The 19468-nt window shown below is 38.3% G+C and overlaps 1 protein-coding gene across 1 annotated transcript in view; it reads left to right on the forward strand.

Moving 5' to 3' along the window:
* The window catches only part of LOC125240231 (fibroin heavy chain-like), an 86048-nt gene that overhangs the window by 42898 nt on the left and 23682 nt on the right, over positions 1 to 19468 (forward strand). The window contains 2 exon segments of the mRNA XM_048148057.1: positions 16258 to 17332; positions 19067 to 19197. Of these exon segments, the coding sequence (XP_048004014.1) occupies positions 16258 to 17332; positions 19067 to 19197 (1206 nt within the window).

Below are 19468 nucleotides of genomic sequence, written 5' to 3' on the forward strand. Positions count from 1 at the left end.
AATAGAGAGCTTTTCACCCGAGTACCATGTTCAGGCCACGAAGGTTGCTGAGTGGCCTAATAGTACGGTACGCGAGTGAAAAGCTTGATTATAGCACTTTTGATTTTGATTTATTTTGATGTTTTTAACCCCCGAGGCAAAAACGACGGGGTGTTATAAGTTTGACGTGTCTGTCTGTCTGTCTGTGTGTGTGTCTGTCTGTGGCATCGTAGCTCCCGAGTGGGTGAACCGATTTCGATTTAGTTTTTTTTTGTTTGAAAGCTGAGTTAGTCGGGAGTGTTCTTAGCCATGTTTCATGAAAATCGGTCCACTGTGTCGCGGTCAGGGTTTTTTTTTAATTTTAATTTTAGTCACTATTTTTTCGTGATAGTGCGGTGAAAAATGTTGTGCTTCACTCGGTGGCAAAGTTTGTTTAACCTCTTGCCTTGATAAGTACCCTCGTAACGCTCAAGATTACACTATACAATATTGGAATCTTTCGCTCGGGTATCAATATTGGCACGTGAACGTAAACAATAACTTTGCCCCCTTGTAAAACAAATAACAATAACTATTATTTTGACACAATACATGTCACAGTACAATGCTAACATAAAATAACCTGTCTACAACGTATTATCATAAAGAAATCCTGCCAAACGTAGAAACTAGGTCTTCCGCGGATTAGTCCACTTTCCCCACAATTATGTGAAAACACAATTTGATCCTACGACCCCTCAATTGACTATGATCACACCAATGAGTCAATATTTCATCTATTGCCATATCCGCCATTGGTTTTACATAATAATATCGCACCAATTTTTTAAGCGCATTTCGGCGTTTGCTCGGCAAATGCTTATGTAAGATTGCGATGTTGGTAGAACTGTGTCATGAAAGCAAACTATTTTTGTCAGTAATTGGGACAGATTTCTACACTGATGATTTAGTAGGTATTACAAATAATCATTTGGAGATTTTAACCAAGTATATAAAGTCACAGATATTTTAAGGGATGTTAGTTAACATCAAAACATGTTGGACGTGTTTGTCTGTTTGTCTGTGTGTGTGTATGGCTTTGTTCGTGTTTCTTCCTTGTTTTGTATTGTTGTATTTTATCAAGGTGTGCAATAAAGAGTATTGTATTGTATTGTATTGTATGTCTGTGACATCGTAGCTCCCGAACGGATGAACTGATTTAGATCTAGTTTTTTTGTTTGAACGCTGAATTAGTCGGGAGTGGAGGAAATCGGTCCAATATTTCGGGTTTTTTTTTCAATATTTTACTTACTCTAGAGAGACAGATACCCGTCAAGATGGCGCCACATTTAAATAATAATATCTGGGCGACCGAGCTTCGCTCGGTTCTATTTTAATATATCACGTCTTTAGATAAAAAAAACTCTTATAAATACAAAAACAAAAAAAAAAACCAAAATCAAAAACTTAATTGCTGGCCGGGATTCGAAACCCTGACACCTACGATCTATCTGCGTACATTAGATCGACCTCGTACGACTGAGCTAAGCGGAATCGATGCACGCGCGGCGAAATTAACTACCATATTTTACGTTTACAAACGCGAAAGAAAAACTCATGAAAACTGGAAATATCGCGTTTTCCAGGATCTAAGGCTACGCTAGATCGATTTTTCACCCCCGAAAACCCCCACATAACAAATTTCAGCGAAATCGTTAGAGCGGTTTCCGAGATCGTCGGTATATATAAATAAATAAATAAATAAATAAATAATATCTGGGCGACCGGGCTTCACTCGGTTCTATTTTAATATATCACGTCTTTACATAAAAAAAACTCTTATAAATACAAAAACAAAAAAAAAAGACAAAAAACAAAAACTTAATTTCTGGCCGGGATTCGAAACCCTGACACCTACGATCTATCTGCGTACATAACATTAGACCGACCTCGTACGACTGAGCTAAGCGGAATCGATGCGCGCGCGTTGAAATTAACGACCAATTATGTTACGTTTACTAACGCGAAAGAAAAACTCATGAAAACTCGAAAATTCGCGTTTTCCGGGATCTAAGGCTACGCTAGATCGATTTTTCACCCCCGAAAACCCCCACATAACAAATTTCAGCGAAATCGTTAGAGCGGTTTCCGAGATCGTCGGTATAAATAAATAAATAAATAAATAAATATACAAGAATTGCTCGTTTAAAAGTATAAGATATAAGATTATAATCATCGGATGACACTTGACGGTTCACTCATTTAAACAATGACCTTTACCTTTCCATTTTAAATCATGTTTTAAAACATCAACACGTAAATAAATCATTCTTATCAACGTCGCGAATCAAATCAATCCTGAGATCATTAATATCAAACGTCATTGCATAAGATGTCGGACATCTTGAATATTTTTCTGATGATGATGATTACATTTTATTTTGAGAGGAGGTAGGGCATAGCGAATAATATTCCGCTTTGTGTGGTAGGGCACAGCACAGCGGATATCGTCTCGCTCGAATCTGGAGCAGAGCCCAACTGGGGTAGTACCTCCGCCTTACAGAAGACCGCAGCCAAATAGCACTAGACCCTACTCATAGTGTTGTGTTCCTGCCGGTGAGTAAGGCTGCCAGAGCTCAACGAGGGTGCGGTGTGCTGATGACGGGAGGACTTACGGAACTAACTTGTTCCGTCTATTGTCCTTTGAGTCGTCGGCAACCCGAACCCTCCTTAGAACTTGTACATTCCTTTTTGCTGTGTACTTAACACAGCAAAAGGGAGTGTACAAGTTTCTAATAGGGTGGCAACGCGCTTGTGACACTGTTTGAGTTGCAGGCGTCCATAGGTTACGGTGGCGCCGTATGCTTGTTTGCCACCGACATAGTATAAAATAAGAAAAAAATAAAAAATACATGATAAATTATGATGATACATTTGCCCATAAAATTGTTGAAATTGCAGCTAGGCAAAAAATTATAGAAAGGAACTAACTATTTCAATTATTAACCCCCGACGCAAAAACAACGGGCTGTTATAAGTTTGACGTGTCTGTCTGCGTGTCTGTCTTTGGCATCGTAGCTCCAGGGTGGCTAGCCGAATGGCACAATCGCTCACGAAACGCTCACGAAACGAAGCGCTAGTAGATATCTATCTCTATCACGCTTGCGTATTGGCGCGACAGAGCCAGCGGCGTATCGCTTTCGTTTGGCGTCGGAGAAATGCCATTCGGCTACGGGGCCTGAACGGATGAACCAACTTCGATTTAGTTTTTTTTTGTTGTAAAGCTGAGTTAGTCGGAAACGGATGTAAAGAATTTATGTGTAAAGTAATTTCTGTACTCATTTATTTTGAGAATTCTGGTGCATAACTTTAGGTAAATTCATATTTAGTTTTTGTAGAATAAATGGTTGTAAGAAACCTTTTCCTGGACCCTCTTAAAGCGGCCCAGCTTTACCACTGAGCGTAGTTCTTATTTCATATATGGTGTCGAATTTAGTATTTTGGAAACATTAAATGAAACCTTTCTGTAGGCAAGAGTTTATTTATAATTAATAAAGTTATAAAATGTGATATTGTTTCATTTGTTTCTCCTCTAGCTTTCCTCCAGCAAGTATACTTAGAGACACCATTTAATTTTTGTTTTATTATAAATTTTGTGCTAACAACATGCACTGCACACACATATTATATCTTATACTTTTAAACGAGCAATTCTTGTATATTTATTTATTTATTTATTTATTTATTTATATATATATTTATTTACACTGACGATCTCGGAAACCGCTCTAACGATTTCGCAGAAATTTGTTATGTGGTGGTTTTTGGGGGTGAAAAATCGGTCTAACTTATCCTTAGGTCCCGGAAAACGCGAATTTTCGAGTTTTCATGCGTTTTTCTTCGCGCGCCATCTCGTGTGCAGTAGTTGTACTGTTAAGACAGAATTCTTTCGGTCGATGTAAGTACTATTTATTGCAAACACTAGATGGCGACACAGGTCAAGGCTAAAACGAATAGAAAATACACTATTTGAGTTTTGTGGCGAAATGCGCGCCATCTCGTGTGCAGTAGTTGTGTTGTTAAGGCTGAGAATTCTTTCGCTCGATGTAGGTACTATTCATTTTTGAACTAGATGGCGACACATGTCAAGGATACGAAACAGAACCGAGCGAAGCTCGGTTGCCCAGATATTACACCTTAATATAACAAAGTGGGACGCTTCCCCTAAAACAGTCACATATGGTATTTTGAAGGAAGATAAGGCCTGTTTGACCTTTAAAGCACTTGCCACACGTTGTCCCGAATCGGCCATGTCTGTCTGTCTGTCTGATTTATCCGGCGATTTGCATTGTTTATGCCGTTGTCGAGTTAAACTTTGATCTCTGATAAGTTATCGGGGATCGCGTTTAGTTATTACTTCATTTGGAAATGCTTCGATGAAGTAAGCTTGTTAGCCTACTGTTTCTAACCCCCGACGCAAAAACGACGGAGTGTTATAAGTTTGACGTGTCTGTCTGTGTGTATGTCTGTCTGTCTGTCTGTCTGTCTGTCTGTGTGTGTGTCTGTCTGTGGCATCGTAGCTCCCGAACGGATGAACCGATTTGTATTTAGTTTTTTTTTTGTATGAAAACTGAGTTAGTCGGGAGTGTTTGTGTGTGAAAATTAAAATTTTGAAAAAACCCCCGACCGTGACATAGTGGACCGATTTTCATGAAATATGGCTAAGAACACTCCCCTCCCGACTAACTCAGCTTTCAGACAAAAAAAACTAAATCGAAATCGGTTCATCCGTTCGGGAGCTACGATGCCACAGACAGACACACACAGACAGACAAACAAACAGACAGACAGACAAACAGACAGACACGTCAAACTTATAACACCCCGTCGTTTTAGCGTTGGGGGTTAATAAAATGGTGGAAGGTTTGAAACTATTGGGTATTGACCCAGTGGATATTGATCCACTAGGACATACTAGTGATGTGGTTCCTAATTATGCCAAATACAACATTTAAAATGTATACATACTAGCTTTTGCCTGCGGCTTCACTCGCGTTAAATTAAAAAAAAAATACAGGAAGTAGGAGGTAGGGCATAGCGAATGATATTCCGCTTTGTGTGGTAGGGCACAGCACAGCGGATATCGTCTCGCTCGAATCTAGAGCAGAGCCCAACTGGGGTAGTACCTCCGCCTTACAGAAGACCGCAGCCAAATAGCACTAGACCCTACTCATAGTGTTGTGTTCCTGTCGGTGAGTAAGGCTGCCAGAGCTCAGCGAGGGTGCGGTGTGCTGATGACGGGAGGACTTACGGAACTAACTTGTTCCGTCTATTGTCCTTTGAGTCGTCGGCAACCCGAACCCTCCTTAGAACTTGTACACTCCTTTTTGCTGTGTACTTAACACAGCAAAAGGGAATGTACAAGTTTCTAATGGGGTGGCAACGCGCATGTGACACTGTTTGAGTTGCAGGCGTCCATAGGTTACGGTGACCGCTTTACATCAGGCGGGCCGTATGCTTGTTTGCCACCGACGTAGTATTAAAAAAAAAAAAAAAGTTCCATATAAACTTCCACCCCCCATTTTAGGGAAGTGATACGTTGGAAATAGACACAAAGTAGTCTATGTCACTCTCCATCCATTTAATTACACGTCAATTCGTCGCTCCGTTTTACCGTGAAAGACGGACACACAAAAATACACGTACACACTTTCCCATTTATTATAAACTAGCGACCCGCCCCGGCTTCGCACGGGTACTATACCTACATGTAAACCTTCCTCTGGAATCACTCTATCTATTAAAAAAAACCCCATCAAAATCCGTTGCGTAGTTTTAAAGATTTAAGCATACATAGGGACATAGGGACATAGGGACAGAGAAAGCGACTTTGTTTTATATACTATATATATATATATATATATATATATATATATATATATATATATATATATATATATATATATATATATATATATATATATATATATATATATATATATATATATATATATATAGTGATATTATAATTGTGTAGTGATATTATAATTGTATGGATGTTCCCAAAATTTTATGTTTCTTATTATATCGTCAACAACCGATAAATATATCGACAATGCTTGTTGTGTACCCACCGGGAATCGAACCGTTGCACAAAGGATTGTTCGGCAACCGTCGGCATCCATCACTCACCGTTGCGCACGCGCTGGTACAATCGCGTACACAATAGGTTAGACTAAAAATGTTTCAGCTTCGTAACAAAAACATGACAAAGGAGTATATAATATATACTTTGTCAAACAAGTCTGTCAGTAAATAAGAACAAAGAAAACTATAGGTATCCTTTTCTATAGCACCCTAAAGAAAAGGATGCATATAGTTTTCTTTGTTCTTATTTACTGACAGACTTGTTTGACAGAGTATATGTAAAGAGATGACTACTATAAGTTAATTAGTCCTTTCTTATTTATAACAATCTTTTTCCCGTGGCTTCGCTCGCGTTAGAAAGATATTAAAATAAGGTTACGGTGACCGCTTTCCATGAGGCGGGCCGTATACCTGTTTGCTACCGACGTGGTATATAAAAACCGGCCAAGAGCGTGTCGGGCCACGCTCAGTGTAGGGTTCCGTAGTTTTTCGTATTTTTCTCAAAAACTACTGAACCTATCAAGTTCAAAATAATTTTCCTAAAGTCTTTATAAAGTTCTACTTTTGTGATTTTTTTCATATTTTTTAATCATATGGTTCAAAAGTTAGAGGGGGGACGCACTTTTTTTTTCATTTAGGAGCGATTATTTCCGAAAATATTAATATTATCAAAAAACGATCTTAGTAAACTCTTATTCATTTTTAAATACCTATCCAACAATATATCACACGTTAGGGTTGGAATAAAAAAAAATATCCGCCCTCTTTACATGTAGGGGGGGTACCCTAATAAAACATTTTTTCTTCCATTTTTTATTTTTGCACTTGGTTGGCGTGATTGATATACATATTGGTACCAAATTTCAGCTTTCTAGTGCTTACGGTTACTGAGATTATCCGCGGACGGTCGGACGGACGGACGGACGGACGGACGGACGGACGGACGGACGGACGGACGGACGGACGGACGGACGGACGGACGGACGGACGGACGGACGGACGGACAGACAGACATGGCGAAACTATAAGGGTTCCTAGTTGACTTTTCTCGGAACCCTAAAAAGTAGCCTATGTTACTCTCCATCCCTTCAACTATCTCCACTTAAAAAAATAATCACTTCCCATAAAATTCCAGACACCTCTACATTATCTCGAACACAGGTTAATCAAATGTCAGTTCTGCGCACGACAGTACAGTAAAAACAAGCATGTGTCATTTGACCTCTGACCGCGACATAGTATCGCAATTTGACCTTTATATCATTTCTCTTGACGACAATACACGTCAGAAAGTCATCTTGCGCCCTAGGGCCATATTGCAAAAATTTGCGTTATTCCGACTTGCCACGGCTCATCGGAGCTGGGGGTCCGTTTTGACAACTAATCCCAAGATTTGGCGTAGGCACTAGTTTTTGCGAAAGCGACTGCCATCTGGCCTTCCAACCCGAAGGGTGAACTAGGCCTTATTGGAATTAGTCCGGTTTCCTCACGAGGTTTTCTTTTCCCGAAAAGCAACTGGGAAATATTAAATGAGTAAATGACATTTCGCACATAAATTCCGAAAAACTCATTGGTGCAAGCCGGGGTTCGAACCCGCAACCTCCGGAACAAAAGTCGCGCGTACTTACCGCTAGGAATGAGCTGCGTTGTAGATTTTCTTTAAGATATTACGGTAATAATATTGATATTGTCAATCGAAAACGGTCTTGTCGCTTAAGCGATCTGTTCCAGCAAACTTCTGTAATAATAGACGCATTTATCATCGCAATCTTATATCACACGAAAGACGCGAAAATAGGAAAGACTAACAATTGAATTGTTGTGTTGTTGTAGTCCTAAGGCACCCCAGAGGTGCAAAGGGCCTTCACAAGCTCGCGCCACGACTTCCTATCTTCAGCGACCCTCGTGGCCTCGCTCCAGCTCAAACCAGCCGCTTGTAGCTCATTTTCGACGGACCGCTTCCATGAGTGAATAGGGCGCCCGGGGCCACGGCTTGCATTCTGCGGTTTCCAGTCGAAAGCAATGCTCGCGTTATTTCTTTCCCCTCTCCGAAGAGTGTGTCCAATCCATCTCCATCTTCGTGTCGCGATTTCCTCGTCAATGGGTGTTTGCTGGCATATACTCCACAGGTCTTGATTTCGGATAGTGTTTGGCCAGAAAACGCGAAGGATCGAGCTTAGACCAATTGAATTAAATTAAATAAATTGAATTGAATTAACCGCACGTGCCAATATTGACACCCGAGCAAGCGAAAGACTCCAAAGTTGAACCGCGAGCGTAGCGAATCACCGCCTGACCCCTCGAAATTCCTCTGGGTACCACGGCGATCGGGGTAGTGTAGCAGTCGAATACGTCTTGGTTCGATTCCCGGCTTCATCACCAGTGGGCTTGATCGCTTTTTCTTTAGTGCGTGGTATCTATTTCAGTTTATAATCTTTACTTTTGTGTGCGCTGCTGTCCTGTGAGCGCTGGTGGCCTAGCAGTAAGAGCATGCGACTTTCAATCCAGGAGGTCGCGGGTTCGATCCCCGGCTCGTACCAATGAGTTTTTCGGGACTGTGCGAAATGTCATTTGATATTTGCCAGTCGCTTTTCGGTGAAGGAAAACATCGTGAGAAAACCGGACTAATCCCAATAAGGCCTAGTTAGCCTTCGGGTTGGAAGGTCAGAATGGAAGACGCTTTCGTAAAACTAGTGCCTACGCCAAATCTTGGGATTCATTGTCAAAGCGGACCTCAGGCTTTCATGAGCCGTGGCAAATGCCGGGATAACTCAAGGAGGATGATAATGTCTTTACTTTCACAGGTCTCTGATCTTACGCATTTCCTAACAATGTAACAAGGCTTATTATATATTCAATTTGTCTGTACTGATGATTATTAATATACTGACAGTAATAATCATTATAAATGATCAATATTAATGATGGCGTCAAACAAGGTTTTGTAATAATCATTTTATGGGCTGATTATCATATTAGTAATCAAACAAATAAAGGAAATATTAATAAACGTACTGGTGTAATAAAAATTGAACAAGTATATGTGGGGCTATTAATACTTGTAATATTCCACACTTCAAGGCGGTTCCAACGGTAGTAACATTTTGTAGTCAAATTCTGAAAATCCTATTCGACATGGGAAACGCTTCTTAACATAGTACATTACATCAGAGGCCGGGAAAATGAGGATTTCCGGGCAAGTGGGAATATACGGCCGAGCGAGCGTGCGAGCGAGGCTGGATGGGAAACGCTTCTTAACATAGTATTACGAGGCCGGGAATCCGTTTTCACGCCGAGGCATGTATAGTGCTTTTCTCAAACATACAATGAAATAAAAAAAAATGCTCTAAAGGAGAATATTTTATTTATTAAGTGACAAAATACAAATACACTCAAACGTCAAGTGTGACAAGTATTCAGGTCACACAAAAATTAAAAAAAAGTGACATGACAGTACTGACAGCTTACTTAAAAAAGTTACTTTGCAGGCCTAGGCCTAAAAAATAATATGAAATCCCTTTACAGTCCTCTCGAGTTGTTGCGCCCAAAAAGCGACACTTCCCAGCCCATTTTAAGGAACGTAAAGACAATATCGTCCCCTTACTGCAAATACCGACTATGTGCAAAAAAGTGATTTTGAGATAATGCGATTTTAATGTTTGAAGGTACGATTTCTTATGAAAACATGAAAAAAATTACTATTTGTATACAGCATTCTACAGCCCGTATTGTCTTGTTTAATACTTAATCGTAAAAATTATCCAGGCTGTGTTTGATTGCCGATAAAACTACGATTTAAAAAAAATTGTAGCAAACTTAGTTGGTTTTTCCTGTAGAAATAAAAATGTGTATATTTCTTTTATTAATACATATAAAGCAATGTTTCCCTTTGATTAAGCTTTGCTTTTCATACACTTTACTAATGATTTGCAAAAAAAGAAAAAATATACAAAAGTTTTGAACTTATTTCAAAATATATTAAATATTCTCAATGACATAGGCGGTTTTAGCTGCAGGAAGTATAGCTGCTCTAATTTTATGTTACAAAACTTCACTTATCATTGTTAATTAAAGTAGTACATTTATAATAAAAAGTTTTTTAACATTACTAACCATTAATAATACTTTATTTGAGGTTTTGAAGGATTATTCTCAAAAAAATTTTTTTGAAAAAAATCCTCTTCAACCGGTTTTAGGAGATTTTTCACAAAATACTTTAACCGATTTCAGTAAAATTTAACAAGAAGTAACGCAATAGCATTCTCTTGAAATCACAAAAAGAATTTTACAAATCGGTTGATGCGTTTTTGGGTAATAGCATAATATGCATAGGTACTTACTACATACTAGTTCACTGTCTCAGCAATCCGAAGTCCGCCATAATTTATGTTCAAAATTTCACTATCTATACTGTTACATTTAATATAGGTAAATAGTTTTTGTACGCACAATAACCTGAAGTAATAGTTTATTTAAAGTTTTCTAGTAATCATTTATGTACCAAAGTCACTAAAATGTAGGCGTAGATGAAGTAATAAGTAAGAAAAAGTAATGTGTAACGGTAATTACATAGGTTTCTGGGGCGATTTAAAGCAATCATGTTTGCAATATTCTTACGCCCCCAGTTACACGCAGTGTTTTTCATCACACTTGCAATAAAAAGATAAAAAAGTATTTATGGTAGTCCAAAATACAAATTTAAACACTCCCTTGGGAAAAAGTTTTTTCTTTTACTCCTGATACGCCTGCGTGCGATTGCACACTTACTGCGCAAGAGTGATAAAAAGTTATTAAACAACATCTTCATCGCTGGTGGAATTCGATACAAACACATCCGTAACACGGCTAACAATGCTAGACTAACTAGGTATTAAGTGACTGGAAGCACTCATGGTACTATTTAGTTATGATACCTTTGTCAAAACGTCTGTATAAGTCCATTTTCTTGAACGCAGAGATAGCTAGTTGTTTATCGAGCTTTAGACTGAGATAGAAATATGGTATGATACGTTACGAGGTTTGAGGTGGTTCTACTGAACTGGAGTTCAATTTGTGGCATTCATTTCCTTGCCTTGTGCTACATCCAGATCTCGACATGAACTTAACCGCCTTCTGAATTTCTTATAAAACTAAGTCCATTAGCGACGCGTCGAGTCGGACTCACCGTTCATTGTAAATGTATGCAGGGCTCGATTCGACGCTCACCTGGTAAGGCGTTAAAAATAGATGCTAGATGTCGCTGTATGGGAATCAACAGAGATGAAGATGACGTTTAATAACTTTATCACTATTTTATTAATAATAAGAATATCATCTACCTACGTCTACAATACAGTGACTTTAGCGCAGTGAATTTAGTTTCGTAGGCCAATTCCACTTCGAGTTGTTAAAACAACGATACATGTTATGCGATTACTCACAGACGTCTGAACCGATTTGTATTATTTATCGTAATTCAAAGGTTAATTTAAGGTTATTTGCCAACCAGCTTAGGTTACCAAATTAAAATTAGTATGAAATAACCTTGCACTAATGCAAACCACAAGATTTTGTCGATAAAATGCAACTCTCTCGTCCGTTGTCGAAGAATTAAGAGAGCATTTACCAGTCGGTGAAGTGGCAAAAAAGATTTGATTTAAATGTAACACTGTAATTAGTAACGGTCATCGAAGTTATGAAACAAAATTACACTAAATTCGATTCCTTCAGCTTAAACCGTTTGTGTTAGTGTATTTTTAACCGATTTAAAAAAAAAGGAGGAGGTTCTCAACGCACTTTTTGCTAATCACGAAAACATCATATGAAAAACGAAGCTTAATTTAAGACAAACAATGGGTTATATGTATAAAGAAGAGAAATATGCAAACATTTATTTCTACAGGAAAAACCAACTAAGTAGGTATTCGACTGTTTCATTAAATCGTATTTCGTCCCCTTACTGCAAATACCGACTATGTGCAAAAAAGTGATTTTGAGATAATGCGATTTTAATGTTTGAAGGTACGATTTCTTATGAAAACATGAAAAAAATTACTATTTGTATACAGCATTCTACAGCCCGTATTGTCTTGTTTAATACTTAATCGTAAAAATTATCCAGGCTGTGTTTGATTGCCGATAAAACTACGATTTAAAAAAAATTGTAGCAAACTTAGTTGGTTTTTCCTGTAGAAATAAAAATGTGTATATTTCTTTTATTAATACATATAAAGCAATGTTTCCCTTTGATTAAGCTTTGCTTTTCATACACTTTACTAATGATTTGCAAAAAAAGAAAAAATATACAAAAGTTTTGAACTTATTTCAAAATATATTAAATATTCTCAATGACATAGGCGGTTTTAGCTGCAGGAAGTATAGCTGCTCTAATTTTATGTTACAAAACTTCACTTATCATTGTTAATTAAAGTAGTACATTTATAATAAAAAGTTTTTTAACATTACTAATCATTAATAATACTTTATTTGAGGTTTTGAAGGATTATTCTCAAAAAAAAAAATTTTGAAAAAATCCTCTTCAACCGGTTTTAGGAGATTTTTCACAAAATACTTTAACCGATTTCAGTAAAATTTAACAAGAAGTAACGCAATAGCATTCTCTTGAAATCACAAAAAGAATTTTACAAATCGGTTGATGCGTTTTTGGGTAATAGCATAATATGCATAGGTACTTACTACATACTAGTTCACTGTCTCAGCAATCCGAAGTCCGCCATAATTTATGTTCAAAATTTCACTATCTATACTGTTACATTTAATATAGGTAAATAGTTTTTGTACGCACAATAACCTGAAGTAATAGTTTATTTAAAGTTTTCTAGTAATCATTTATGTACCAAAGTCACTAAAATGTAGGCGTAGATGAAGTAATAAGTAAGAAAAAGTAATGTGTAACGGTAATTACATAGGTTTCTGGGGCGATTTAAAGCAATCATGTTTGCAATATTCTTACGCCCCCAGTTACACGCAGTGTTTTTCATCACACTTGCAATAAAAAGATAAAAAAGTATTTATGGTAGTCCAAAATACAAATTTAAACACTCCCTTGGGAAAAAGTTTTTTCTTTTACTCCTGATACGCCTGCGTGCGATTGCACACTTACTGCGCAAGAGTGATAAAAAGTTATTAAACAACATCTTCATCGCTGGTGGAATTCGATACAAACACATCCGTAACACGGCTAACAATGCTAGACTAACTAGGTATTAAGTGACTGGAAGCACTCATGGTACTATTTAGTTATGATACCTTTGTCAAAACGTCTGTATAAGTCCATTTTCTTGAACGCAGAGATAGCTAGTTGTTTATCGAGCTTTAGACTGAGATAGAAATATGGTATGATACGTTACGAGGTTTGAGGTGGTTCTACTGAACTGGAGTTCAATTTGTGGCATTCATTTCCTTGCCTTGTGCTACATCCAGATCTCGACATGAACTTAACCGCCTTCTGAATTTCTTATAAAACTAAGTCCATTAGCGACGCGTCGAGTCGGACTCACCGTTCATTGTAAATGTATGCAGGGCTCGATTCGACGCTCACCTGGTAAGGCGTTAAAAATAGATGCTAGATGTCGCTGTATGGGAATCAACAGCGATGAAGATGACGTTTAATAACTTTATCACTATTTTATTAATAATAAGAATATCATCTACCTACGTCTACAATACAGTGACTTTAGCGCAGTGAATTTAGTTTCGTAGGCCAATTCCACTTCGAGTTGTTAAAACAACGATACATGTTATGCGATTACTCACAGACGTCTGAACCGATTTGTATTATTTATCGTAATTCAAAGGTTAATTTAAATCACGGTTATTTACTCAGCCAACCACATTGCAGTGACAGGTTGCCAGCCTCTCGCCTACGCCACAATATAACCAAATTAAAAAATTAGTATGAAATAACCTTGCACTAATGCAAACCACAAGATTTTGTCGATAAAATGCAACTCTCTCGTCCGTTGTCGAAGAATTAAGAGAGCATTTACCAATCGGTGAAGTGGCAAAAAAGATTTGATTTAAATGTAACACTGTAATTAGTAACGGTCATCGAAGTTATGAAACAAAAATTACACTAAATTCGATTCCTTCAGCTTAAACCGTTTGTGTTAGTGTATTTTTAACCGATTTAAAAAAAAAAGGAGGAGGTTCTCAACGCACTTTTTGCTAATCACGAAAACATCATATGAAAAACGAAGCTTAATTTAAGACAAACAATGGGTTATATGTATAAAGAAGAGAAATATGCAAACATTTATTTCTACAGGAAAAACCAACTAAGTAGGTATTCGACTGTTTCATTAAATCGTATTTGATCGTCAACTAAATACATTCTGAATATATATACGATAAAGTAATAAACAAAAAAATATAGGTTTTAAAATGCCATACACATAACGTACATTTCTTCATGTTTTCATATAAAACGTGCCTTCAAACTTTAAAACCGCATTATCTCAAAATCCTATATACACATAGTCGGTATTTGCAGTAATAGACCGTTATCCTTTCCTTCGTCACATCACATGCAAAACCAATTATAGTCCCTATACAACTTTTTGGTAGTATGACATTAGATGTTTGTAAACAAACATCTTCTGAAAAACATCTTAAAGACATTTGAAATTTAACTTTTAAAAAATAATTTTGTTGATAGTTTTATTTGCAAAATCAAATATTGATACATTAAACTTTTTAGAAGATAAGATGGCTACTTTAAAAAATGTTTAAAATGCAAAAAAACACTATACAGCCATTAAAATGTTCTACTTGGCGAATAAAACTATAAAACTTTATATTAAATATTCATATCACATTCTTGTAGTTTTAATGCAAAATAATATGACCATTAATAACTTTATACGAAAGCATCTTTTGAATGCAGCGTCGCATCAATACATGGGTTTTAACATATTGTAGCCTTGAAAACCTTATTCTATAGGTGCTAAAAACTCGATTTCGTCAAAAAGTCACTTAGTCGGTATTTGCATTAATGGGACGATTTGATCGTCAACTAAATACATTCTGAATATATATACGATAAAGTAATAAACAAAAAAATATAGGTTTTAAAATGCCATACACATAACGTACATTTCTTCATGTTTTCATATAAAACGTGCCTTCAAACTTTAAAACCGCATTATCTCAAAATCGCCTATTTACACATAGTCGGTATTTGCAGTAATAGACCGTTATCCTTTCCTTCGTCACATCACATGCAAAACCAATTATAGTCCCTATACAACTTTTTGGTAGTATGACATTGCTGATGTTTGTAAACAAACATCTTCTGGAAAAACATCTTAAAGACATTTGGTGTATTTAGCCTGGCTTAAAATGAATAATTTTGTTGATAGTTTTATTTGCAAAAATCAAATATGTACACATTAAACTTTTTTGTAGAAGATAAGATGGCTACTTTAACAAAATGTTTAAATGCAAAAAAACACTATACGCCATTAAAATGTTCTACTTGGCGAATAAAGCATAAAAGTTTATATTAAATATTCATATCACATTCTGGCAGTTTATAATGCAAAAAATTGACCATTAAGTAACTTTATGCGACAGCTATCTTTTGAATGCAGCGTCGCATCAATACATGGGTTTTAACATATTGTAGCCCTTGAAAACCTTATTCTATAGGTGCTAAAAACTCGATTTCGTCAAAAAGTCACTTAGTCGGTATTTGCATTAATGGGACGATATTTCATTGCATGTTTGAGAAAAAGATATTTGATCACTAAGTCGCAACAAAGAAATATGTAACTCCGTATAGACGGATAAAGTCTAAGAAAAAAACGTACCTCAAAGTCATAGAGAAAAAGGTACGGTGTCCTAGATGGCGTTACACCTTTGGGGAACGCTCGGCTAGATGGCTCTAATATTAATATTTGACATTTTAACACATATCAAGCTAACAATATGGGTCAAATTGTCAGAACTGAGGTTCAAAAGTTTTAAGCTTGTCTCGAGAGACGGCAGTCTTTGCACTGTGATTACACGTTTTACTTTGACAGTAACTCTTTACAATACTCGCTCCTCTTTGATCGCAATGTTGCAAATAGAAAACTTACAGTTATTCAGATCACAGAAAGATGAAATTTCTATTTTAAACAGGGAGTTAAATGTTATTTCCCTTTGTTACAGAAACAATATTGCAACACCAGAACTGAAATTTGCTGCCGAATTGAGATCTCCACCCTCGCTGGAGCCAGCGATCTCCAGGGCTCACTCGGAGTAGGAGCTGGCACCTACAGCGGCAGCGGCTCCTCCAATGGCAACCGTCAAGGAGGACTCTTCGTCTCATCCAGCCAATCAGGAAGCAACGGCTTCGGCGCTGGAAGCAGCCAATCAGGGCAAAGCGCTTTCGGTTCCGCTGCTGGAAGCAGCCAGTCAGGACAAAGCGCTTTCGGTGCCGGCCAATCCGGACAGAGCGCTTTCGGTTCAAGCCAATCAGGACAGAGCGCGTTCGGCTCTAGCCAATCAGGACAGGCCTTCGGCAGCCGCGGCTCTGGATCTTCATTCAACGCTGGCGCTAGTGGTACCTTCGGACAGGCTGGATTCGGAGCCGGTTCTTCAACCTTCAATGCTAACCGCGGGTCAACTGCCTCAACCTTCGGACAAGGTAGCCAGGGCAGCCAAGGCTTTGGCGCTCAAGGGTCAGGTGCTTTCGGCTCAGGATCTGTGAACAAGGCTGTTGAATCCAGCTCTTCAACTTTCGAATCATCATCAACCAGAGGAACTGGATTTGGAAGCTCTGGAACCAAATTCGGAGCCGGATTTGGATCTACTGTCGCTCCAAACACGGCTGGTCGCTTCGGAGGAAACGAAGTGGTTTACAAGCAAACTAGTCAATCAAACTTTGTGGAAACTGACTCCTTCTCATCAGGAAGCGAGAACACTGGCATCTTCAGACCTGGAAGCGGTTTAAAACCTGGTATTCCTTACCTGCCCCCTGATAACACTAACCAGGGAACAAATGTTGTTTCTTCGACTGCTTTCCCGACTCCTGCGTTCGTGACTACCCCTCGCCCCACCACCCCTAGGCCATACATACCGCCTACCCCCTCGACGTCCGCGCCTGGTTACCTGCCTCCCGTTGGCGAGCCTAGCTTCAACACTGAGACCAGACTGCCGGGACCGCCGAACTACAATGAGGGACAGCTCATCTTGGACACTTTGAGGCCTGGACCTACTAGAACTCCAGTACCTGCTCCTCCTAGTAAGTATTGGACGATTTTATAACCTTGTTCAGTGGTGGATAAACGCTTTTTCATCGAGGCCAAAATTTGAAGGAATTTTAGAGGAGGGCCAGATTTTTACGTACACTTTTTAGTACCCTCTAAGTTTTCTTTTTAACCGCATTTCTTCAGAAACGATATTTAAGAGGCTTATACATATTTAGGAACCACAGAATAGAATAAATAAATATATAAATGTAAATAAATAAATATTGGGGACACCTTACACAGATCAACTTAGCCCCAAACTAAACAAATCTTGTACTATGGGTGCTAAGCGACGATATATTGGGTTGGTAAGAAAGTAATGAGCGATCGATTGAATTCCACATAAAATTTTTGAGAGAGTTCTAGAATCTTCTATGGTCGAAAGTATATAAAGGGCGAGTCGCACAGTTTCTCGTCAGTCATTCACTAGCTGTCGCCGAGCTTATATAAGGAAGAAAATGGACGAATTAAAAGTGCATGTAAGGCATTGCTTACTATATGAATTTCAGTCTGGCCATTCAGCCGCCGAAGCAGTGCGTAATATATGTCAGCGTGTTGCTCCTGAAGTTGTGTCTGAGGCCACGGCGAAACGATGGTTCCAGCGGTTTCGTAGTGGCGACTTTTCATTATCAGATCAACCTAAGTCTGGTCGACCGGTGAAGATTGATGTAGCCAAATTAAAAACCTTAATTGAAGGAGATCCGAGGCTAACGAGTCGTACTCTTGCTACCGAGTTGGCTGCTCTCATGTCACTATAGAAACACATTTACACGAGTTGGGAAAAAACTACAAATACAGTGTTTGGATACCGCACGAACTTGATAGAGATCAACTAAACCGCCGTGCCGATATCTGCATACAACTTCTGTCTTTTCGCCGCACATTCAACTGGTTGGACCATCTTATCACTGGAGATGAAAAATGGGTCTTATATATAAATCACACACGCAAATGTCAGTGGCTAGCTCCAAACGAAAAAGGAATAGAGGTACCAAAAACAGAGCCTCACCCGAAAAAGTTATGCTGTCCGTTTGGTGGGATATTCATGGTATTATTCACTGGGAACTCCTACCAAGTGGAATGACTGTTACCGCATCAGTATACTGTAATCAGCTTGAAAATTTAAACCAAAAAATCTGTCAGAATCGTCCACAGCATGCTAAAGTTTTTTTCTTACACGACAATGCTCGCCCATACATTGCAAAAGTGACTCGGCTAAAGCTATTGGAGCTAGGTTGGAAAGTGATACCTCATCCACCGTACTCTCCAGACTTGGCACCTACGGATTACGCATTGTTCAGATCGCTAAGCAATGCCTTGAATGAAAAAAAGTTCGATGATCAAGCCCATCTACGACAGTACATAGCTGAGTTTTTTGAATCTAAACTTAAGAACTTCTCCGCCGATGCTATTCATTCTTTACCAGAACGATGGAGACAAGTAGTAGATAACGAAGGCCGTTATATTTTTGATAAATGATTAAAATAATAAATTAAATAAAAATTACAATATTGGTTATGATTCGCTCATTACTTTCTTACCAACCCAATACATACTTAAGTAGATAAATACATACTTGTATACATAGACCACTAACCACTGAATAGGTGCTTTACTATCCTTCTCTTACGGAAGTATTATAAATGGTGGTGAAAAGTAGAGGAAGTCAAAGAGCTTTTCAAAAAGTCGCGGTCAAGACTAGTTTTTCATAATTTTTCTTTCTTCAGGTGAAGTGCCATCAGGCTGTGCCGCGGCTCTGAAATGTACCCCCATTGAGTACTGCACAGCTGAAGGTGTCATTTCCAACACCACTGTGGCCCTGACTAGGGATCAGGAGGCTTACAGAGTCCCGCTTACTGTGAGTATTTTCTACTCGATATATTTTGTTTGTTCTGCCGAAAGACCCTTTAGATCTCACAGACTATCGCCAGGATCTTCAGTGTCAGGATTGTCAGGCAAATTAATTTTGGACAGTTTCACGAACAAACGACGAACGAGACAGTATGGCATGATGTGTCACTTTCTATAGAAGATGCCACGTGATGACCTGAAGATTGAGTTCGAGAAATTTACACATTGGCTCGACCAATCCGTTCCGTTCTAGCTTGGGTAATCCTATTAGGTGCTTA

Source organism: Leguminivora glycinivorella, chromosome 27, assembly GCF_023078275.1.
Source record: "Leguminivora glycinivorella isolate SPB_JAAS2020 chromosome 27, LegGlyc_1.1, whole genome shotgun sequence".
NCBI classification, from domain to species: Eukaryota; Metazoa; Arthropoda; class Insecta; order Lepidoptera; family Tortricidae; genus Leguminivora; species Leguminivora glycinivorella.